At 42.3% G+C, this 25,315-nt stretch overlaps 1 protein-coding gene across 1 annotated transcript; it reads left to right on the top strand.

The window, feature by feature from the left end:
• The first annotated feature begins 1,265 nt into the window (after positions 1–1,265).
• On the top strand, positions 1,266–25,140 carry tmem256 (transmembrane protein 256). Its single transcript, XM_034856962.1, has 5 exons — positions 1,266–1,277; positions 20,139–20,230; positions 21,300–21,337; positions 22,191–22,271; positions 24,472–25,140. The coding sequence occupies exons 2-5, from the start codon at positions 20,149–20,151 to the stop codon at positions 24,613–24,615; spliced, it is 345 nt and encodes a 114-aa protein (XP_034712853.1). The 5' UTR covers positions 1,266–1,277; positions 20,139–20,148; the 3' UTR covers positions 24,616–25,140.
• The last annotated feature ends 175 nt before the right edge of the window (positions 25,141–25,315 follow it).

Raw genomic sequence — 25,315 nt, 5'->3', positions numbered from 1 at the left:
CAGCCTCCTCAAGCATCCCTCCATCGATCGATCCTTACCTCAGTCACTCCCCTCCATCTCTCCATCCATCATCCACAGTTTACCCTTTCAACACAGAGAACATGACCATCTTTTTCTCCCTGGTTAATCCCTATAGGAGGCTAAACATATCACTGAGGGATAAATATCCCAGCCAGTATTTTGAGTGCCAAATGGGGTATTAAATGAGTTTCATAGTGATATCAGAGGAGATTAAAAAAATATATATCATAGGCCTACAATAAGATTAGGACATGCGCTAACTAATCAGCACTACGGGTCCCTTTTGGAATAGGCTATTATTCCATGATTTCTTTGTTGTTGTTGGGGTTGCTTACTTCACCACCTTGTACATTTATTATTTCATGATTTACTTTAAGGGATAATAACCATCTAATATCTACCATGGCTGAGTCCCTGATCTCATCACTGCAGATGGTACTGGCTGTGTGGAGGCAGCACATGCTCCTCTGGATGCAGCCCAGCCACATGTCTGTCTTATTACCAGGGTCGTAACACAGCCAAACATCTGCCTCAGACACTCTCCCTCTGCGGAGCCATGTATCCATATTTTGTGGGTTGGTGCCCGCCAGGATTTCCCACATCACAGGATTAGTAAAAGTCTCCCGAAATGTTTTTAAATTATGCTCCATCTTTGCTTGTTTTCATGCTACGACTTACAGTCACTTAAGCTGAAGTATAATGAGTGCTACCTCCAGTCATATCCAAATGATGTTCATGTGCTCTCAGGCAGCATCCACATCTCATTGTAGAGAAGATTTAGTGCTCAACATTCATGTGCTAGTGTTCATTCACTTCCGTCGTTTAAACCCCAGGCAGGGAAACAAGCTGCTTCTCCACTCATGTGGGGAGCCGGTCTGTCGTCCATCAGCCGAAACATCATGTCGGCCCTGCATGCGTTTTTACCTTTTGACACCTCCCGCTACCTAAGGGACACAGATGAGGCAGAGAGAGAGGAAGAGAGAGATCGCTTTGGGCCTTCAATCTTGGCTATCATGACAAATTGTCTTTGGTGTTGGATGTACATTCTCCCTGTGATATCCCATCAGGGCCAAGGTGAGAAGGTAAGACCTGTCTGTGTCTGTGTGTGTGTGTGTGTGTGTGTGTGTGTGTGTGTGTGTTCATGTACAGGGTGATGTTGATGTCCTACACTTGATAGACCCTTGCCAAGCATCAGAGGTAATGGCCCACCAGGGAGAACTGACAGCTGAGCCCACACCTAGATACACACACACACACACACACACACACAGACACACACACACACACACACACACACACACACACACTTCACTGCCTGTTTCACAAAACTCCTTGTGGTTTGTCACTGAGGGACTACATTGATACACAGTTGCAAACACATGTATCATGGCACACACGGCCCCTTTTGTTCTCCCCTAACACAGAAAAAACACACACGTTCCCTCCCTACACACACTGATATAGATCTGTGTTGGTATTAGAGGTCAGTTTGCCACTATGGAGCCCCAGGGGGAGCTGCAGGTCTGTCGAGAATTTCTCTGCAGTGTTTGTGAATATCATAAGCCTGCGGAACACCATTGTAAAGAGCTTTGCTTGATTTGCGCAGTTCTACGCACAAGTGACCAGTCAGAAGGCCCTTTGATGTGGACTGGGGTACTAAGCCCCCGCAATAACCCGCCTCAGGCTCTTCATCTGGATCTTGGCTTTCAAACAGCTCAGAAACAAAAGAAAGGCATGTCTTAAGACATCACATATGTAAATGCCAACATAAATCCATGTATACACATGTCCATGCAACTACAAGCCATCATCACACATGCAGAGTTTAATATTTCATTAACAACACGTGTGTACAAAGCTGCTACATTCTGCTGTGCTGCAATCAAGTCATTTGTTTGCTTGGAGGCGTTTGCAATAATATGACATTGCAATCTCATAAAGCCATTAACCTTTCTGTCTAAAGCACCCCGAGTATGCAGAAAGCCCATTTTCTCTCTGCTTAATTTACTTTTCCTGCAACCTGACCCGTTGAGCATGCCCACAAATCCCTTCTTGTTTGCAGATTTTGAGCCAGCGCTGTCACTAAGATTGAAAAAGCATTTCAAAAATAAAAATAATAATTTGATTGTTTGTGACTAGTTTTAAGCATGGCAGTTTTGTAATGATTCGCCTCCAAGCGTCAGTCTAAATAGCTGAGAGCAAACTCCAGCTAGCGGATGCCAGGCCCTTGTAATTCAAAAGAAAGAGACTGCATGGCACAACTACTCTTTCAATGAAATGTGTATATTTTCCTCCTGTTCCTGCAGCGGAGATGATCTTTGAACTGCTTCTTACTCAAACAGTGTGATTTTCTGGAAGTTCAGAATCTCACCCTACACCCCCCTGTGCCCCCATCGTGTTCTCACCCTTACAACTTTAAACCTTGTACACATCACACCTTGCCTGAATTCCTTATGCCTCTCTTCCTTTCAAACTTCATCTCTGGTGATCTTTCTCGACTTCCTGGTAGCTTCACCTTTATTTTTCCACCAATTTCTCCACCTCTCCCACAAATGATCAGTTCAGGGGGGCCCAGGGGATACTGTCTGCTTAGAAATATAAGAAATATTGGATGGGATTGAACAACATAATGCCATTTTGCGTAATAAAACACATGACGTCATTATTAATTGTATTCATTTTTTATTTTCAACAAATTGTGTATCCACATACAATACATATTTTCTTAAGGCAAAAGGTTTTGTATTCATCATGGAAACATTACTAGGTTGTGTGACAAGGGCTGGGAAGTTCTTTTTTCACAGAACTGTATAAAAATACAGTGCAATACGCTTACAATGTACTGGGCTCAACCTTCAAAAAGTAAACCCTGACTGTCCACAGTTTTCAGATAACAGGAAACAGAACAGAAATGTGAAATACACAATTTATTTCTTACAGCAATAAGTCCTTTACAGTGAGTTCAACATGTTTCTACTTCTCAACTGGCCTCAACAGTTTCCACAAAGTACACAGTTGCTATCAAAGGTTTAAAGTACAGTGTGTATCCATTTACCAAAGGAAAAGGCAGAAAAGTGACAGTAGTCTGATCCAATGGAAATCAAATTTGTCAGATTCACAGCACTCTAGCCCAATGGATTGGGGGGGCGGGTTGGCAATGTAAGTGATGTGAAATTAGATTGAATGATATGTCATTTAATAAAATGGCAAAAGTAAGTAACCATAATATAAATGGTATTGAAGTGTAACCATAATGTAAATAATATTGAAAAAGTGAGTACTCGTAATAAAAAAATACAACTACAGATAATAAAAATATATATAGAGCCGTGGTGCGTGGTGGGAAATTGAAACAGGAAGAGGAACTACAACATTATTAGGTGGTGCAGGTGTTGTAGAGTCTGACAGCGGCCGGGATGAACGACCTGCGGTACCTCTCCTTCTTACACCGTGGGTGTATCAGTGAGCTGCTCAGGGACCCCCCTGTGTCATGAAGGGGGGGGGAGGTGTTGTCCATGATGGATGTCAGCTGAGCTAACATCCTTCTCTCCCCCACTTTCTCTACAGAGTCCAGAGGACAGTCCAGGACAGAGATCTCTCTCTCCTGAGGCCACCACAGAGTCACTCAAGGTCCTGAGGAGAGTCCTGCACACCCCAAAGGACCTGGGTCCCCTCAGCAGATGGAGGCGACTCTGGCCCTACTTCTAAAGCAGATGGAGCCGACTCTGGCCCTGCTTGTTTAGCAGATGGAGGTGACTCTGGCCGTTCTGAATACTCACTCCCACTGTGAGATTTGGTTTAGGTTTGATTCTTATGTTTTTATGTGCATTATATTTATTTGAACATTGTTTATTTCCGGGTAAAGCAGCCACGGAGAATGTGTCGTATGACTCAGAAATGAGACAGAATGACAGATTTAGCATTATGTGGTGTTCCATGGAGCGTTAATGGCACTTTAGCAGTGAACATGGCTGTCAGTTGTCAGTCCCCCTGAGCTGTGACCCCTGCCATAATACACTGATAAATATTTGTGTGTGTGTGTGTGTTGTGTGTGAGTGCATGCATGTGTGTGTGTGTGTGTGTGTGTGCATTTTTGAAAACTGGGTTTAATATCAAATGAACAGCAGCGTGATGCATTACTCTGTAGACGATCACGTCTCGGCAGGGGACAGTTTTGATGATTGCACGGGTACTGATTTTATCAAGGCAGTCTAGGCTATAACGAAAAGCATCAAAAAAAGATAGTTGGATGTCCCCGAAAGTTAGCCTCAACGCTGCTGACGAGCAGACAATACAATTTCAAAAAGCCCTCTTTTCCCTCTGCACGGAACGACTAGCCTTTTCACATGAATCCCCTTCAAAGCTGCTTGAAAACAAGACTTCTGCAGCACACACTCCTGTTCACTCCTTCTTTACCTCGTCCACCTCCGGCTCATCTCTCTCAAATCTCTCCCAGCTGACTTTCCTCTCCCTCCATCCCGCTCAGAACTCCCCTACCTTGCACACTTTACCGTTCTCCTCCCTCCCTGTTTTCCTATACTGTATCTCTGCTCCCCAGCAAGCATCCAGCCCCTTGGGGTCAGGGATTGCATCCTTCTTCTCTGATCTTTCGCAGCATGGAGCCTGCCAGATTAATACTAAAGTAGCTCCCCTTGCAGTGGTTCTCACCATATGCCCTCTCCCCTTTCTGTCTATATAATTCAGCAACCCCCCACCACACACACTAACGCACATACACACCCCATACCTGGCATCTGCTTTTTAATTGTACTCATCTGAGCGCTGGCATAGAGCCCACGTCCATGAATCGGCCACTGCTAATTGCAGCTCCGCATGTTCTATTGATGGCCATGAGATATAAAGAAAGAGACCTGCACAGTGTGACTACGCAATTTTCGTTTCTGCCTCAGAAACTGTGGGTTTACAGCCTTTTGATCATATATGCACATTATTATTAACATTGATAGGTTCATATGCCATGTCTGTCTAGTGCCTGCGCCTGCGCCTGTGCCTCCGCCTGTGCCACGTGTGTACGTGTGTGAGTGTGTGTTGGGTGTATTTGTTATGAGCCTGCTGAGAGAAGAGCTCAGGACTGATGTATTATTCATGGTAAGGAGATGGTAAACTCACATGAAGGCAAAACATGCTTATTTAACATAAGCATAAAGGAGGCTACCCTTTCTGTGTTGACGGCAAATGTTAAGCTCACTTATCCACACACATGTTCTAGTCTTGAAATCCATTTGTACTGTGAATTGGTGGAATTACCACACCTAACCAAGGCCGCCTTTAATGCATGGGCTTACCTAGGCTTAAGCCCAGGGCTCTATGAAGAGGGGGGGCCTGTCATGTGAGCCAATAAAAAATAACATTGATTTGTAATTCGTAGAATTTTCTGTCCATCACTTAATGTCAGTAGTAGCATGGGCAAGACTGTGTTCAGCCCACCTAAACGTGTGTCTTAACTACCTAATCAAAAGTTAAGGAAATGTGCGATTGTCGTTTCTAACTTCTGATTGGGTGCGCAGCCTCCAAAGGTGCACGCTGCCCACTGCCCGGTCTTGTCGTCGTGTTCAGGCTTGTGTTTGGGGTTTAGCCACAAACACAACCTGTAGAGACAAAAGCTCTCACTCTGGGCTAGATCTACAGTACGTACATGTGCAAAAGTAGTGTTATCAGCGCCATGGCCAACGCGCAGAAAGCACACGCTGTGTTACTTCAGTTTACGTCATATTTACCAAACCTGCAGTTCCTTGGGTAATCAGCGCCTTTCTCCGCCCACCATACCGTAAATTGTGTTGTAGCAAATCAGTACTGGAGCCATGATATGGCTGAGTAGGCCTTCAGACTGCGATATTCCCACTGCTGATGCTATGACTGTTTAAAATGATCCAGATGTCAATGTTATGCAATGTATGTAGCGAGGAGTTTAACAACTGCTGGATGGAATGTGAACGCTGAGACGGAGATTCAAAGTCATCTTTGATTTCTTCCAGTAACTGTAATATTGGATGGCTGCATCTGTAACGCTTAATGAGTTTGTGTTCACTCCACTAAAAAAAACATGATCCTTATCGCAAAAATTTCTTTACAGTTTGGCCGATCTGCTTCTTGCTTACTAATTGCTTACTGCTGCCATTTCCCCAAGAGGCATATGCAAGAAAACCTGCATGCGGCTGGTTTACTGCTTTCAAGAAGCAGAGAATTTCCCCCCCAGAATAGATGCGCGCTATTACTGTAAGTCTTTGAAAATACCGCAGAATATGTGATAAGGCGCACTTTACGCGTATCCTCCCACCTTTTTGGGTGGAACTCCCACTTTCCCCGTGAACCTCCCACCAACACATATTGAAAGCGCAACTTGACTTTTTCTGCTCATGTGGCATGTTATCTGCGATTTTACCCAAGCCTGCATCGGTTAAGTCAGTCTTTTCAAACAATTAACGCCTGGAAACATAAATCTAGCCCTTTGTGTCTAGTAAAGGGCTAATCTGACTATATTCTGCACTTTAGACCTTTAGATTGAAAAACAACAATGTTCTTCTAATCCTATGAGGACATATATACAGTGGCTTATTAGGGTCAATGTGGGTTAAAAAAAGTTATATTTACGAAGGTGGGGGGGGGGGGTACAAATAAACTCAGAGTTTCTCATATTAAAGTTGCAATTTACTGGGAAAAAATACAATCTTTTCTGGAATGTAAGTGGTAAATATTAGTGTTGAACAGGGCTTTAAAATGACACCCACCAACCTGCCAAATGCGGGTAAAAATAAACTTGGCAGGTAACATTTTAAAGTTACAAGCCAATTTGGCTGGTGATGAATGAAACATTTGTGCATTGTTGTGTGTCTCTAGCTTGGAAATGTAATCTTTATCTGGCACCACTGCTTTCCCATCATTTCCCATGTAAGGAACACTTACAGTATGTCGTCTACGTGGCTATTGCTCAATATTCATTATAATCTCTCTATCCACAGGAAAACTGTCTGCATGGACAACTACGGCAAGCACAGCAAATCAAATCTGAACTACGAAGTAACACACAGTACCTTACACATCGGATAGAAAGGAGAATTAAAAACTACCAAAATAAATAAATATCTGCAATAAAGCAGAATCATCTATGAGCATCTATGTGTGATTATATGTCCACATGCACATTATGAATAGGCAGAACAAGACATCATTTGATCCAGACTATTGGGCAGACTCATCCTGGCATGACATATTGCCGACTGTAATAGTTTTTGATATATATGAATTATCCACTGCACACATGTCTTATGTGTTTTGTTGCAGCTTGCTGCCTTGTGAGCAAAGCATTCAGGAAACGGAGACAGCATAAGGAGCTGAGCTAAATCAACATAATGGAACAAGAAAGAGGATCCGAATGAAAGACACCTCACTGACTCAGTCACGACTAGCAACATTGTTGTTCCAGATGGATGACGTTGGGCTTAAAGCAACAATTTGCCCGTGGTGTGTCGAACACTTAAACTTTTTCAGCATTATGAGATTAGGTGATTAGATGGAACCTTAATAGTCCCCATGGGGGGGCTTGTTGCAGCAGCACATAGTTGGATCTAGATAATAATTCAACATACACAAAAAATTGAAGATTAATACTTGTACAGCAGAGCATAATGGCTAAAAGATTACTTTGTGGATTTGCAATTGGCACAGAGTGATGGAGCAGTAGCTTGTTCATTCAAAAGGGTGTAGATGTAAGGAAATAGAAAAGGTTCAAGCTGCACAAATCAATATTTTGATAAAGTAATGAATCAAATGTGAAGGAAATTTATCATCTGGGTACCTAGGTAGATCACCTGGTGTGGCATGCTCAGTCAGGCTCAGTCCTCACCGCTGCCACATGCTTCTGAGCTGGGACCCTTTGCTGCATGTCATTCCCCCTCGCGCTCTCCCTTAGAGTCTAAGATGTCCTGGCAATAATAAAGGCCTAAAATGCCAAAAAATAATCTTAAAAAATAAACAAATGAAAGAAGTTTCTTTCAGTTCTATGGTGCTTTTGAGGCTCTTTTTTATCCATGAACACTGGCTAAAAAACTAAAATATGAACACCACACAAGGATTAAAAGCCATGTGTCATACTAACTATTAGGTGTTATGTTGGTGTTGTCTTTTCAGCAGCACCAGTGATAGCAAAGACTGTCCTGTCCTGTTAGTAATGTCCTGAGGACTGTCCCAGGACAGTGTCTGACTGTCCTGTACACTATCCTGCGATTCCCAGACACTGTCCTTTGACTCAATGACTGTCATGTACACTGTCCTGTGACTCCATGACTGTCCTGTTCACTGTCTTGTGACTCCATGACTGTCCTGTTCACTGTCCTGTGATTCCCAGACACTGTCCTGTGACTCCGTGACTGTCCTGTACACTGTCCTGTGAGTCCCAGACACTGTCCTGTGACTCCATGACTGTCCTGTTCACTGTCCTGTGACTCCATCCCTGTCCTGTACACTGTCCTGTGACTCCATGACTGTCCTGTACACTGTCCTGTGACTCCATCCCTGTCCTGTTTACTGTCCTGTGACTCCATGACTGTCCTGTACACTGTCCTGTGACTCCACAATGCCGCGGAGGAGGGTCCGGCTAGTCCACACAGCATGGGAGTAAAACATGCTCTGGTTTGTTGGCATTCTTTTAAACCAATCACAATTGTCTTGGGCGGCTAAACGCTGGACAGAGCCACTGTGCCGCTGCAAAATAGTCTCAGGAAGGAACTTGTTTGGTGGTTTGTGCATTCAAAGGTTGTTTTGTTCATGCAACATAAAACTCAGATTGGAAAGATAGTCTAGTGAGCTGTCTGTATTTACTCTGCAGAGATCTGAGGAGCAGCTAACCTTGGTCCTCAGAAATCCTCCGACTTTAGAATTCCCGACACAAAGAAAGAAGAAGGAAATGGACATCCGGGCCCAAAAGAAGGACATCAGGGGAGAATTTCCGCCGGCACTTGAACAATCCAAGAAGTGGAACATTGTGGATATAGACCAGGGGCCATGAAATGTTCTTACCCTCTCGACTTAACAGAGAAAGTCAAAGAGCCACTGGTCTAGACCTACATGTACTGTAGGCTGTCTTCATTATTAATTTTACCAAGCAATACTGATTTAACGTCAAGTCAGTTTATAAAAGCCTTTCCATTTGCTGGAGGCAAAATAAAGATCAACAAACAACAAGTAAAACAGTAACAAAATAAAAAATTGATAAAAAATCGGAGAATTGGTTTAATTGCAAACCCTTGTTCTTGTTGTAAAATGGCAATACCGGCCTCCCTCAGGGTATTAGTAGAAACACAGAACAACATTTTCTTCTGTTTTAATAAAATATTCTTAAAATGTGCACCTTTAAATCATCATGTCCTCAAAAATAAGTTCAACTCTGAGAATATTACTTATTTGTCCGTCTTTCAAGCCAAACTTGGCAAAAGATAATTACGTCTTCTTGCAATTATAGATAACAGCATAAAAAAAAATAGTCATACTGTGAAAGCAGCATATAGATTAGGTGTGTAGTTAAGGTGGACAGTGGTTGCTTTCATTTTAAGGTGAGTGTTGGGAATGAAAATTAAGAAAAAAATAGAAAATATTCTTCCAGAGTAAAATGTGTTATTAAAGTCCACCACAGTGGATGGATGGATGGATGTGTATGAGAGCATTGGTTTTGATGTACTGTATGTTTCATGCACATCAACGGACTGTGAAGGAGCGTTAAAAAAGGGCAGTTTTAGTTTCCATTACACGGTTTGAACAGAGCAGCATTAAATAAAGGGACCTGCCAGTCACTGATGTATAAAGACATTCTACTGTGAAACTTTCCATTGAGATAGAACCAATAAAGCCCACCTCCTCTTTGGTTCACCTTCCTGCTTTCCATCTCCAACTTCTCTCCAGGAATTTGACTAATGAGCATTGAATTGTTATAAAAAACAACCTGCATTGAAGCAGATTTAAAGGCTTTCTTTTCTATTCCTATTCTTTTGCCAAACAAAGAAAACGTTGTCATAGCCTGAAAAAAGCCCTGACACTCACACAGCCATTTGTAATTTTCCCTCTTATTCTGGTTGCCCACAGCAAGGCTTAATCTCCAATAACCTGTCTTTCCACACAGCCCTGTCTCTTTAAAATTACATTCCCATGCAACTGGACTTAATTCTCAATTACGATGCAAGGGAAATAGTGTTTTGACCTGGATTTTTTGAATCACAAATACCTTTCTACAAAGTAATCAAAAGTCAATGTAGATAGGAGGTCGGGGTGGATGGACGGGTCAAACAAACTCAGGACTTTCACCCATGAGAAACCTATACACACGTAAATTGACGTTTGTGGGTTAGGGTTACATACGTAACCCTAATTTACGTCACATACTCAAGTAACTTAACGAATTTAATGTTATGGCATAACCTGAACCATGGGAAAACCATGGCAACTCATTACATTAGGGATTACAGAGCTTGGTTTTGCTCTTGGTTTTGAAAAATGCAAAGGCTAACCCCAGGGCGCCAGGCTGGAGTTAACGATGTTATATCGATATAACTTTGGTCGTTGACTCCTTGCGCCGATTCATCCTCTTCTCTCTCGTGGTGGTAGTTTCACACATATTTGACACATCATTTCATTTGTAGACAATCAAGACACGACACGACAAGACACGAACGAGTCTGGCTATCACCAGACCAAGCTCAATCTTGTAAGATTGAACAGTAGTCTGGGGGGTTTGCTCTGTCTTTTCTACTGCACAAGAGCTGCGATCAACGGACGTAGTTTAAAAAACTCGGTACGCAACTGGAAAGTTCTTCAACCAATCAGTGGCATCAACAGGTTGCTGTGCTCCGGGGCCCGCCATGTTGACTGTAAACAAAAAGCTGCATGCCGTCGCTTCTCTATCGTCATCACGTTAAACCCGCCAATGGCGCGCCAGGTGGATAAGCCAGTTTGTGATTGGCCCCCGCAGATTTGTAACCGAAGCAGGATAGAAAAATGGTTTCAAGCCCGAGCTGCAGGGCAAAATCAAATCGCCGACTGAGTTCACCCAGATGTCCAAAACGATGTCCTCTTCCACTGATTCTCCGGCAGCCAGTCTCTCCCTGCAACATGTGTCCAGTCCGGACACCTGTAGAAACAAACTAACTAAGGTGGATTATTACATGTTGATACTCATTTTAACCCAAACCATGATCTTTTTGTTTCCCACGTGATTAAAACGGTGACCATTTGTGGGAGGACGTGCTGACACACACATTAAATCTGGGACAAAACAGAAGCGAGAATGCAGTTCAATTGTATGGAAACATAATTGTTCAGGATGCAGGGTTGTTCTACATAACACGTCTCCAAAAAACCCTCCGAGCCAAGCACTACTCCTCTGCTAATTAACTCCTCCGATGGAATGGAATTCAGCCTGGGAGGGATGCTGATCACCTTTTTAACCAACCTTTGCCTTGTTAGAATATTAACAGCTTCATAATGTTGAAATCCCAACCCCTCCCCGTCCTCCTACTCCCAACCTTGAATTTAGCTCCTGGCGTCTGCATGTCCATCAGTGCGAGATTCAGGTGTTGTTGAAAAACAAGCATTCAGAAGGGGGCTAATTAGAGGTGTGAAAACCAGCTGATGGAGCTGAAAGACGTGACGAACAAGCACGGTAAAGAGAATGAGATGGATGACCTGAGCCCCAGCAGCAGCCCCTATAGGATGAAGCTCCACGATGTGATTGGTATACATGCTGCGCGACAGCTTTGATTAATATGATCCTTGCCGGCTAATCCGCTGCCTCTCTGTGACTTGCTTACTGAGTCTCTCAAGCATGGACTATAGGTAAATGGAGCAATGGTGGCAAACGAGGACAGGGGGAGAGGAAGCATTCAAAAACTGGATGGATGTTTGCTCATGACCCCAGCCAAGGACGGGCAATCTCAGCCACCAATCAAAATCAATGTGAATCTCTGATAGCCCCCCAGTTCAAATGCGATGCTTATGTAACCTTAGTCATTGTGCACATTACATTTTGGGGCAGTTTTAAGCAATTATGTTTCCCATTTTGATGTATGTTAAGCTGTACTCTAATAAGTACAATATATTTCACAAGAAATAGGCTATTTCAATTTTGGACTTGCAAAATGTTGTTACTAAATAGGCCTACAGTTATTATATCATCATCATTCATAGCACTTTAACTGTAATGTTATTTGTACACTGATATATTTGACATTTAAGTTGCCATTTCATTTTCCCTTTGCCTAAGAGACATTTTAGTTTCTACCTGCCATTGTTTTACCCGGGACAGTTGTCAGTGTAACTAGTCTCACATTGCCAAGACCTATCCCCACAGCGCTGCGGAGGAAGGTCTGGCTCCTCCAGGCTTACATTTTTGCATTGCTTGTTTAAATCAATCACAATGGTCTGGGGCAAAGCTCCGGTCACAGTTAAAGTGGCTCTGCTAAATGGTCTGGAGAAGGAAACTTGTTTAGGTGGAACATTTGCACCCTGCAAAAGAAATTGCCACAATGCAATATTAACTGAAGCTAACTGTTCACACAACACAGTAACATGAGCTATTTAAATTAGCTGGATACAGGGTTAAACCTCATTAGCTCTTACCAGTGTATCACCGGGAGCATATGAAATCCCCACTAATCGGTCCCTATACATCCCAGTTTTGGACATATTCTTTGGACATCTTTACAATAATTCTCTGAAAAAAAAACAGGCCTGCCTTGTTGCACAATCCTCTTTTTCTTCAAAATTTGTGTGTAGCTTGCATGCTAAAGACAAAGTCAACACAATGTTCCAACAATTAAGCAGGAAATTAACTATCTTTGTTCCAGACTGTAGTTCCAGGCCCGTTTCACTAGTGCTACATACGGCCATTGAACCAGAGAGGAGAGCCATGCCAACTTTTTTTTCATACAATGGCCAAATCGTGACTCGCCCGACTTTGGGTTGGTTAGGTTTAGGCATGAGAAGTGACATTGGTTAGGGTTAGGGGTTCGGGTCCGAATAACAGGCTAAACCAAGCCCTCCAAAACAGATGGGAAACAATAAGCAAGAAAGCAAACTGTACTTAGACTTGGACAGCGCTTAGATGCTGGAATCAACGTCCGGGTTACCACTCAAGGCTGATGGTTTTATCTGTCGACGGTGAAGAACCATTGCTCATATTCTGGAGAATTGAGTAGTTGATGAGACGCAGCTGTGCATATAATAATGAGCTTTGCACAGGTGAAGAGTGGCTACGCCCCCTGACCTACATACACAAAAAGGAGAAAGACATAGGGGACGCACACGCACACACACAAACACACACACACACAGAAGTGGGAATACTGCAGCCCCATAACAAAAAACATTTCAGACTAAGATTACTGCATAACTCAAAATAGAGTTTATATCATACAGTACAATTAAGTTTGAGTTGGAACAGTTGACAAATTACATTTAGAGTACACTATAATTTGTTTTAAATGGCATGGTACTTTGACGGGCTACAGTAGAGAATAGAATTAAATTACAGTGGTGGCTAATTGATTTGTTTTTTTATAACAATGGATGCTCACGGAACAGAGGAAAGAGTTATATCCGGCTGTGGACACACCAAAAATAATTGTGAGTGGATTAATTCATTGTTGGCTTTGGTTATTATGTAGGCTTTCTTGAAAATTACAGAATTACAGAAGATACCCAGACTAATCCTTTCACCTCACACTTAAATAACACATCAACATGGATTTTAAAAGGGGAAATAATAAAGCCTGTCTTTAATCCATAACACTTGGCAATGTGTGGTATTAAATATGTCGACTATTGAATACCTGTAAAAAATAAAATACATGGTACTTGGTGAAATATAATACTAGACTTGTTCAGGTTTTTGGTTTTGATAACACCCTATTTTTTTCATGTTTGCAGGTTTCAGGGAATATTTGAGATTACAGGGATTTATAATCTGTGCACGGCTGAACCGGTACGTGCAATATATGTCTGCATTTAACTTTGAACTGTACACTATAGTTTCATGTAAATGAGTCTGTCAGCTACATTATTTTGGTGTTGAGAGGTCTGGACCACAGCGAGACACTTGTGTCTCCATCAGATGGACCAGCCCCGAACACATATTAAAAATTATTTTCTCACCTTGATGTTTTCTAATTTTGTTTAAAGGTCTTCCTAAATTCTCTAAAAACAGCTGGGCATTGTAGTTTTTAGCAAATATTTCCTAAACAGGAGTAAATGCATTACATTGAGGACTATTTTCATCTTAATACACATTTTGTGTGCTACTTAGTGGGATTGAGTCCAAAAAAGGGTGTGTTCATGGTGATAAAGGAACTTGTCGGTGCAACGGTGTGGCTAATCAATGTGTTTTTGGACAGTAATGGAGCTCTACGGCACAGAGGAATGAGACATACCAGGATACAGCTAAACTTGTTCCTTAAAGCCCATGATTATGTGATAACCACAAGGCTGGTACCGAATGGGATTAAAAAGAACTTGACTTGACATGAGAGTAAATGAAAACATTAATTCTGGATTCTGTTATGCGCTCAGTACAGGGGCAGAAAATGCATTTATTCCCTGCGATGAAACCGACTTTGCCTTGCTCCAACCTAGTGTCTCCAGCTAGGATATTTTTTTGGCCTAATTGCCGCCAATGGCTAAATCCTACCCATTTGCATTGATCTCCTTTGAAGAGAGATGCAGATGAGCTTAACGAGTGTGCTAATTATGCTCGCTCGGCGTGGGGAGCCTGCTGTAACCTCAACTGTGTGTGTGTGTGCATATTTGAGATTTTATGCATGCCTAAGTGTTTGTTTTTGTACGTGCAGAAATGATGGGGACAAACAACCTGACATTTAGTGGCGAGTGACTTTGTTTGAATATTTTTCCGTGGATTAATAATGAGTCTGCATGTGATTTGGCTGCATTTTTTGGAGCAGCACATGCAGTCAGCTCAGTATCAGAAACAACCTACCATGCTGTCAAAAAAATAAGAAAATGTAACTATTTTGCTGAAAACATCCACAGAACAATATCTTTCAGCAGTGATGTGTGTGTGTGTGTGTGTGTGTGTGTGTGTGTGTGTGTGTGTGTACCTGAGGCTCTTTTTGTTCAGTGTATGTGTGTGTGTGTGTGTGTGTGTGTGTCGCTCTGCCAGCCAGTATAATGGCAATGACTTGTGTTGTCTCCCCTAGCACACAATAGCCCGGACTCCCAGACAAAATGTCACTCGACAGGCCCCTCCCTTCTATCTCTCTCACCCGCTTTTCCTCTCTCTCTCTCTGTCTCTCTCTCTGTCTCTCTCTCCTCCTTCTTTCCTCTTTGCATTAGGGATGTAATGACATGGAAGTAGTGACAGAGTTGGAGCATAAGAAGCTGTGACACCAGCGCACAATACGTACATTTGTGACTAAACATCTCGGAGACATGAAAGCGCCCTAACAGATAGATAATTGGCTGTGGTTGCGGCTCCTCAAACCGAGCTGACGACAGTGAATGGCTGCAGCCGTCACAACACATCAAGGTTAATATAGAATCTCAGAAATGTTGGGTTTCTTTTTGAATCAATCAGGAGAGGGAGCACACCACCCAGCAGGCACAGCTTTCTGGCACACAAAGGATATTTCATTGCTAGCAGGATGGAGCCTTCCAGTTTTGGATATTGAGACACGAGAAACGCAATGTGAAAGTGGAGACGGATGACACTTCTGATATTTCCAACCATGTGGCCATACATACAAGATTCCCATTTCAGAAAACCTCACTCATTGCTTATTTCTTTAAATAATGACAACTGTGAAGTCGAGTGTTCCGATCTGTCTTGTTACCTGCTAACGAAAAAGAAAGCATGTTGTTTATTTTGAAGTTGACGAGACTGTCTGTTTCCACTTTATTTGTTTTGCAGAACAAAGATGCCTCCCCATCAGATATACCTAACAATATATCTAACAAGAATAGGGAATTGAATTTTCAAAACAACCCACGGCAGTATATTAAGTTGAAAGTAAAGGGAGATTTCAGGGGTGCATACTCTTGTTTTAAAAGTGTGAAAATAGAAGGACTCCTTGTTTTCTTGTGGATGGAAACATCATATTTATGTCGTTGTAATGCAGTGTTCCTACAAAAAGGTTGCACCGGGATGAAATAAAGTGTATGGCAACAGCAGCTGTCATGTAAATGCGTAGGTTGCATGAGGAGCTACCAGTTCCAGTCTGCAGGAAGTGCTTTCTCAATTTCCTCGTTTAAAACGAGTAATGTTCTGCTTGTCGCACGCTTGACTGTTTTCACAAGAGAACCCAATGCTTCCTCGGACGACAGCTCAGTCAAGACGAGACAATCTAAGAAGATCAGACATGGACAGGCCTCTACTCAAACACGCCGAGGTGTGGCGGAGAGTAAAGCAGTCCCTGGAGAGGAGAGGAGCGGAGAGGCGAAAGTGGCTGAAGTGAGATGGATTTTGGCTCTTGGAGGAACCTCACATTACACGGCTGCTGGGACTTGGAGGTGATGTTCTGCTTGTCTGTGAAAAACAAGATGTAAAGTTTCATTGTTGGCCTTGCTGTCCCATCTGCAATGGGCCTTAATGAAAATGACCCGTGTTGATGTGTGAGTGGATTTGTGTGTGCACAGTAAGCAAGCATCCGTCAGCATACAAGCCAACCTGTGGGCAGAGGTATAAATCATACCAAAGAAAAGTCCTTAGGTGCACTCACTGGCTATCAGGTTGAAAAAATCGATCAGAATAACCTAGCGCATGTAAATGTAGGTAAAAGTAGGGTAGCTCATTCTGTCAGGTTGGAAGTATCGATGCGTTCATGGACATCGGAAAAAAAAAATCAGAGTGAAAACGTCACCATTCACGTCACTTCCTGTGGGAATCAGAGGTGGGAAACTGGGGCCAGTTGGTGACGCGTTGTTGACAGCTGACGTTTGATGTAGGCGACTTTGGTTCACTGAAAATATTTAAATGACAATAAACTGTTTATTGTGGACAACCGCCTCTGCCAAGAAACATACATAGACATAACGTGTCAAATTATTAATAAATAGGCCTGTGTATCAAAAAAACAACACCTTATCGGTGTCCTTTCCCGTTTGCTGTCCTTCAGATAACACAAATAAAAAGTGCTGTTTGTATGCTCACAACAGAAAACAGCAGCTAATCTTTGTTAATGTGGCCTCCATGTTTTCACACACCTGATGCTCCAGGCTACGCCCAACAGTTGTTATGCTATATGCCCAACATAACAGAAGAAGAAGAACACGCATCCCGACCACGTGAACATTGGCAGTCGAAAAAAGAAAAGTCACGGGGCGGTTCATGATATTCCCAGGTGGCATGAACTCAGCATTACTATCAGAACGGCCTACCACCTAACTCCTCTATAAATGTGGTTGATAGGGTAGCTATTAGTATCAGAATGGCCTACCTTGGATGGTTATCATAACTAATAACCATAATCCTTATGGGATAGGATTTTCACTTCCAGAACCACACTGTTGATCTCTATGGTTTCTGTTCACAGCTGATGATGAATGCTTGTGACTCATAAGGCTTACTTTTAATTAGCTACATGGTCATTACGATGTGTTAATTGTAAGCATTGTGTTAATGCAGTGTCAAAGTCAGCTAAGGACAAGACTCGACGGAAACCGTGGTTTAGCGACTCTCCAGTAATGCAGTGTGACCCTGTGTAATTTCAATATGATAATTGGTAGCAGTCCCCCCTGCCCCCATACTCACACACCACACACACACACACACACACACACAAACTTTGGCAGATGAGAAAGCAACACAGCACCCCCTGTTGGTGGGTTCTATGCAGGCATAAGAGTATACAGTATTTTCATTAAAGGGTTACCAGCATTCATCCCCAACACCTCTGCTGGCAGGAAAGCACATCAACCATTATGGAGTAATTCACTAAAGCAGAGAAATTCACCAGTGCTTCCTAAATTGCAGGGATGGACAAATTGCAAAGTGCTGAACACTAATGCACCCTCCGCACCACCACCGCTGAGCCTATCATTCTGTGTTATGTTGCAATTTTGTGCATACGGTGATGCTGAAGAAATGGGAAACCTAGCCCCCTTTCCAAAGCCAAGCAACCCCTCTGTGGAGAAGATTAATTATTCATGCAAAAGCAGCACAATAGTTTAATTCAGCCTTTCCATGAATGATGCATTTCAGATGTGAGGTCTTAAACATAGCAGAGGTAAAAATAAGAAATGTGTTTGGTTTTATTTTCCATTTGCAAAGTGGAGGTCAGTGAATAGAGTTTGAGCCTTTATGTCGTCCAAGCTTAGCGCTGATAGCAGCAGATTTATAACAAAAATAGAATAAAATAATAATAAAAAGTGCTCTTTTGCTTGTATCCGGGTTGCACTGTGTCCTCCGCAATAGGCCTACCACATGAGAGCATTGACAGTCAGAGCTATCCAGCCACAGACAGGAGTATTAAATGCCTGCACTCATACACAAGTACAACGCCTAAAGCCATTACAAGGCTGCTAAAGTGACAGTGTCAGATCTATTTAGTGGTTATGAAACATTTCCCTGTGGGCTGGAACTGTAGCACCGCCAAAGCCATTCTGGTTCAAGCCTCCAAACGGATAACCGATGTGGCTGGCAATATGATACTTGCTCCATGGCCAGGAGCCTACATGGCTGTGTTGAGCATATGGATGGAACTCAGTTTTTTCGTCTCCCTATGGTAATGTCTTCAAGGACTCAGTGGAATGTCGTAACTAGGACAACATTTGGACGACTGTAGCAATGCCCAAGAAGTGAGACGTTAGGGAGCTCCAACAGTGCCTGAATTGGACCAAAAACGCTACTGGTACTCTAATTCAGCAGTGGCATGACATGATAATTGTATGTGTCCTGGATGCATTTATAAGCATGTCTTGGTAATATATCACTTAAAATGTGAAATTCCATTATTCAGGGCTTGACTTGACATCAACTCTTTTGCTCACCAGCTCTGGCTGGTGGATTTCCACAGTTCAACAGTTCCCATTTTGTGGGAAATTGCATAATTATTATTATTTGATTAAAGTTGTCTGGCTTACTCCAATTTACTTGAAGAACTAGACTTACAACCCTTTTAAGTGTAGCTACATGACAACATGACAACCCGAATCACGACTACACCAAATGTACACAAACACAACGTGATGAAATATTCAGCTTCGATTAGGTTGTAAAGTGTAAAGTTCATGTTGTATGAAAACACGGAACTGGTTAAGACAGTTACGCAGGTGCTAACTCACTGCAGGAGGTGGCGGTACTCAAGGGCGGGGCTAGTAGGGGGGCACGTGCTGACACCAGCCCGTCCTGAGGGGGAAGGACAGGCCCACCCACTAGGCTAGAATGCTTCTAATCTGACAATGGAGATTTCCATTGGATCCGAGTTCTGTCATTTGGCTGCCTGCTATGTCAACTTTCTTAGCCCTTGTCACATGACCAACAAATGTTTCCATGATGACTATTCAAAAATTCTGATACCATGGATCTGGATCTGATACCAAAAAAGACAACTTAAAAAAAAAAAAGTAAACTTATAATGAATTCGATGTTTGTATTAATCAAAATTACATTGTGCTGTTCTATCCCATCCAATCATTTCTGTAGTTCTAAGCAGATTTTCTATGCTGCATTCTGATAAAACAACCACGGCCCATTTTCGAGCTTGAGCTAAAATCAATAAGTGTAACGCAAATGTGATTTGTCATATTATTTTAGACATGTCATCATTTTTGTATTCTTAGAAATTCTGGAATATGCATTTCCTTGTAGCCAACTTGTTGTTTAGCCTATAGATATAGGGGTGTAGAATTAATTTAAATAGATAAATAAGGGATGCACACGTTAATGGGACGTGAACGTAAAGCGGCATTTCAACCCTCCCCCTTTCAGTGTTGTTACATTGTATTATATTGACTGTGACTATTTTTTAAATTTTTTTATTGAACATCATGCGCGCGGAACAATCATGATCTGTAACCCCTGATTTCGGAAAGGGGGATTTACAAATGGACAGTGAAGGCAGCATTTCCGTCGCTCTTCCGCATGTCTGATAAACATACACGCCGCTTCAAGACATGACCGCTTCTGCTGTTGTCCGAAGGTTAGCAGCTCTGTCAGGGGCTTCGGCCGTGGCAGCAGGGGCATACGGGGCTCACGGTAAGCACTCCACGTTGGCTTACATCTAACACTAATGCACGTGTCTTTCCATTCGGCTGCATAGTAAAACACAGTCAGGAAAGACTGCAATGTCAACGCTTACTCCAGCCTCCGTCCCGAAAGACGCCAATTTAAGATTGGCTTTTAATATCGACGCAGCTGCATAACTATAAAAGAATAAATAATGGCTGCTAATGTTTAGTAGGCTAATGGTTAATTCGGCATTCAAATGAGTCACCTTGCAGCATGTGACTTTGGTCAAATTAAATTATTGTGTAATCAAGGTGACCTGCCTCCACGCTAGGCTGTCATGGTGGATGAAGGCTTAAAGGTCCCATGACATGGTGCTCTATGCTTTTATATAGACCTTAGTGGTCCCCTAATACCGTATCTGAAGTCTTTTTCCCAAAATTCAGCCTTGGTGCAGAATTACAGCCACTGGAGCCAGTCTCACAATGAGATTTCCTTAGTATGTGCCATTTCGAGGGGGGGACGCCAATATGGAGGCTGGGGGTTTGGCCTTGACCAACTGCAACTTTGGTTGTTTGAAAGCCATGATCTCTCTCTTTAATGGGTGTGCCAAATTCTCTGAGTGGGCAAAGCAGAGAAAGGGGAGGTAACCTTGCCCCTTATGACCTCATAACGAAATAGGTTTACACCTATCTTCATTTCTAGCCACTAGGGGACCATAGGCAGGCTGGGGGGGAACTCATCTTAATGTTAAAAAAACATGTAAAATGTTAATGCCATGGAACCTTTAGTGTTACTATTTAGTGGGTTAATGGCAAAAGGGCAAGCTGGTGTGTGCTGGATGTAGCTAAACGTGCCTATATTTTGGTAACTTTTGAAATTGGTCATTAAGACATCCGGCGGGCTAATGTTAGGGCTGCACTGACCCTACTCTCTATCTTGAGACAGTATTTTTTACACTTCCATGGCTTGTGACAAAACGAGAGAATACACAAAGAGCCTGTTCACATGCACTGACTAAAGTCCAAACCGACAGAAGGGTTGTGATCCAATAAATACAAGTAACATTTCATATAACATACTGTATTTTGTGTTTTAGGTTTCAAAAACAAAGACCCGGATGACTACCAGAGAGTGGTATGTAAATAGTACTGCATCAGAGAATTGTGATATTAAAATGTTTTTTTTCTTCAACATTTCCACTCGATCACTGCCGCAGTCTCCTTATGAAGTTTCCACTTCAGTCGTCTTTTCAGAGATAATCATCTGGATTATGCAGGCTATTTTTTTTTATTTTGTTCTTTTAAATAGTTTTTAGTTTAGTGGCTAATTTTAAAGTTACTGTAGCAATGTCTTTGTTTTTTACTCATGACTGTGAGATCTTTTTGAGGTACTGAGTTACATTGTTGATCTTGGAAAAAGGGTCTGATTTGATGGACTGTTCCTTGTGTAATTAGAGACCTGGATGAAAAAGATCTAACCTGTGCAAAATATTCAGTTCAACATTATTTAGCCGATGACACTATACTATTAACACAGGTAAACCCCGCCTCTTTATTATCATCAACTGTATGCCCGCTTGTCATTTTTGTTTGTTGCTATGAACGTGTTTAGGGTATAAGTGCCCAAAACTAGCATATCTTTCAACAGTCTGACCAATAATCCGTTGTGTATATATATATAATTACAATTTGGCACATCTAAAGAAAATCAACAATCACCATCAACAGTGTCAAACCTTAGTATCTTAGCTAATGTTAGCAATTAATGGCGGTAACCAAAGAAACTGTGCTTACATAATAAATTGACAGTAGTTAATTGTTACAGGCTTGGGTAGATGATGGCTGATAGTAACCCACTCCCTTTTACACTAGTAGTAACTTAAATACTTCCTTTTAGTCCATTTCCACTGTACAGTAATAGTCCTTAATCTAGCATTTCCAGGCCGACTCTTTCTCAACGCTCTGTCTCTGTGTGTCTGTCTCTCCAGCTTTTCGAAACCGCCAACAAGTACCATTTCTACCACAGCCTGGCCCTGCTGGGTGCTGCCCACTCTGGCAAACCTGCTGTGGTGAGTACGAGAGCCTAACACCAACTCTCAGGGCTGGATGCACTTGAGTGTCCTTTGAAATGAAACTAGTGTCATCACGCCATTACCAGGAAACCAGTAGTCATATAGGCCATGATTACAATCCTGGGGCTAACAGCTGGCAATAGAGGAGTGAAATAGTAGGGACACAGATGTGGCGAAGTGAGAGAGAGGAAGAGAGAGAGATCGCTTTGGGGTTTGCGTGTGCACGTGCGTGCTGGCTTTATCATATTATGACTAATATACAGTAATCCCCACATACGGCAAACCTGCAGCGCAAAGTATTTGCAGTGTAAATGCTATTTAAAGATTCATTAACCACAAAATATCTGATTTGAAAATCAACAAACTGAGAATTTGTCTCCAGGCTCAGTGTTTCCAGTGGGACATCATGTATACTTATTTACGTTCTCCAATTCAGAACAATCTAACTTTATTAGCCCACTACCCCATGTCTAGCAGGGTTACTTTAGTTGGGCGAGCAACTTGGGATGCTTCTGCAGTAGCCAGGGGATACGTGCAAAGGTTGTGCGGTGGCTCAGCTGATCGTAAGCAATAGATATTATGATCTGATGTTTCCGAACATTGTGAATAAACAGCTGAAACAGTCGCAGGTGTATTGGACAGAATGTCAGAGTAAAACACTTCTGGTCTCAGAAGTAATCCATCCATCTGCTAAGGCTTGTTTTGGAGGTGGCAGTAGCTCAGTCAGTAGGGAGTTAGGTTGGGAACCGGACTGTGCTGGGGGTTTTGGTGCCTTGCTCTGCAGTCCGCTTGCCAGCTGCGGGTCGCTGGTTCAAGTCCCCAAAAGTATGGCGATGGACTGGTAGCTGGAGCACTGCCGAGGTGCTCTAGAGCAAGGCACCGAACCCCCAACTGCTCGGGGCGCCTTTCCACGGGCAACCCACCTCACTCTGAATCCCTCCATTTAGTGCATGTATAGGTACTGAGCATGTGTGTGTAATTCAGGCCTGTGTGTAATAACAACATGGTAAAAATTGTAATTTCCCCTTGCAGGATTAATTAAGTACATATTATTATTATTATTATTATTATTAATGGATCAGCTCCAATTTTACAATGTGTCGGGCTTTCTGGTTCTGCTTTAGTGTTTCTAACAGTGAAGAATAAGGTGAACATTACGAACAGATGGCGAGACAGCGAGTGAAGGAGACGACCGGCCTGGATGAGGAGGAGAGATTATGATGTGTCGCTCACAGACGACGATGGCGATGTTTGCTCATAATTGGTTATGGATTTAAAAGTTATCATCTCTCAAATCATATATAAATCCATACATTTTTGCAAGGTTGAAATTACAGGCTAGTTTTTTTTTAGGTCACCATCAACCTGGATATATCGATCCAATATTATCGATGCAAAGGGACGATATTGCTACATATGGTCTGTAAGAGCCCCCTTTTAAAATAGTTAGTTTTTCATTTAAATGCCTGGAGGAGCTCAGTTATAAAATGTCCAATCATATTTAGTTTCTGTTTTTGAGTTGATATTAATGTAACTGTGTTAAATTGGCATACAATGTTATCTCGTGCCGTTCCTGAATCGAAATGAAATCGTACCGTGAAAGACTTGTCGTTATGTCGTTGTCCAAAGAATCAATTTAAAATCATATCGTCATAATTTATCCTCGTGATTTACACCATTATGGAGACCCCTATTTTCAAGTGGACCGAGTTTTGGTTATTTGGTCCTGTCCAGAGTTTAAAACGCCAGGCGATCATTGTGTGGTAACCATGGGGATTCTGTGCACTACTGAATCCCTGCTGTACAACTGAATAAGATTAACTGACGGTAATATCATATATCCCTAATCATAGCTAGATGTACAACTAATGGTAGCTAAAGTTAGCTAAATTAGCATAGTCATAATTACTGACGTTGCCCAATAAATCCATGCAAGCAAAAGCCCGCTCTTTATGTTCTGATATCTGTTTAGAAAACTGTTTTATATTTCAGGGAACTCTCAAACAAGCAAGACTCTCTCTCTCTTGTTCATTGATTTGCATTGTGTGTCGCTCGCATATGAAAAGGTTCAACACAATTCGTGTGACGCGACAGTTTCACGCTGCCCGTGTGAAAAACCCTTCACACCTGCCCTTTGTTGGTAACCTGACTATTTAAAGAGTTTCTTGTGTGTTGCCTCTGTGCTCCCTCACTACAGGCTGGTACCCTCCTGATAGCGGGCATGGGGATGTTCTGTGGCTCTTTGTACCACCAGGCCATGACAGGGGACCCCGGTCTACGCAAGGTGGCTCCCATGGGGGGCGTAGCAATGATCGTAGGCTGGCTGGCCATGATCCTCTGAACTCAGTTCACATCCCGTCCACGGGGCCACTATGTGACACTCAACTGTCAAAGAGGTAATGGATGAACTGGAGCGCTGAGTTATGTCACTAAATCTAGACCCCACCCTGTACTGGGTACTGGGTGGCGGGTGTCAGCACGAGATAAGGTCATAACAGGATTATCACTTTCCTGCCATTCCTGTCTGTTTCTAAATGGGGCCCCTGAGTTTCAAGTGAATACAGCGTGTAGCATTTTGTCCCCTTAACAATTTGTTGACCTAACATTTTCAGTGGCATGCCAATCTTGTACTAGGAAAGAAAATCACTGATGTGCTAATAGAAATTCCCAATGCTACATGTAGGTGTGTGACTGAACATTACAGTGGTATATCTTTCTTTGTTTTGCTTTATTTCCCCTACTGCAGTGAATACAGTTTCTATATTTCTGTACATTTATACAGCATGGGTATTGGAAATAGAGAAAAAATGAAAGAAAGAAATATGAAGGATTTAAAAATGAAATAAATGCTTTTTGTTACATATTGTCGGGTCGCCTCATTTTTCCACACAGATGATTTTTGTTGCTTCTCCAAGTGGTCGGCAGGAACATTATGTGATTCACATTCTGTATTTACTGTAAATACAGTTTTGAGGTAATTTACCTGAGCATTTCTATTTTTCCACACCTTTCCACCCACTACACGCACTTGACAGTTAGTA

Source organism: Etheostoma cragini, chromosome 19, assembly GCF_013103735.1.
Source record: "Etheostoma cragini isolate CJK2018 chromosome 19, CSU_Ecrag_1.0, whole genome shotgun sequence".
In the NCBI taxonomy this organism is placed as follows: domain Eukaryota; kingdom Metazoa; phylum Chordata; class Actinopteri; order Perciformes; family Percidae; genus Etheostoma; species Etheostoma cragini.
Note: the sequence above shows the minus strand (reverse complement) of the source record. Positions and strands in the feature narration are given on the sequence as shown.

What these genes read in the sequence shown, in the direction of transcription:
- tmem256 (XM_034856962.1), top strand. Translation starts at nt 20,149, where the DNA reads ATGACCGCTTCTGCTGTTGTCCGAAGGTTAGCAGCTCTGTCAGGGGCT. An exon ending in AGGGGCATACGGGGCTCACG is followed by an intron (nt 20,231 to 21,299) that starts GTAAGCACTCCA and finishes TTTGTGTTTTAG; the next exon opens with GTTTCAAAAACAAAGACCCG. An exon ending in CGGATGACTACCAGAGAGTG is followed by an intron (nt 21,338 to 22,190) that starts GTATGTAAATAG and finishes CTGTCTCTCCAG; the next exon opens with CTTTTCGAAACCGCCAACAA.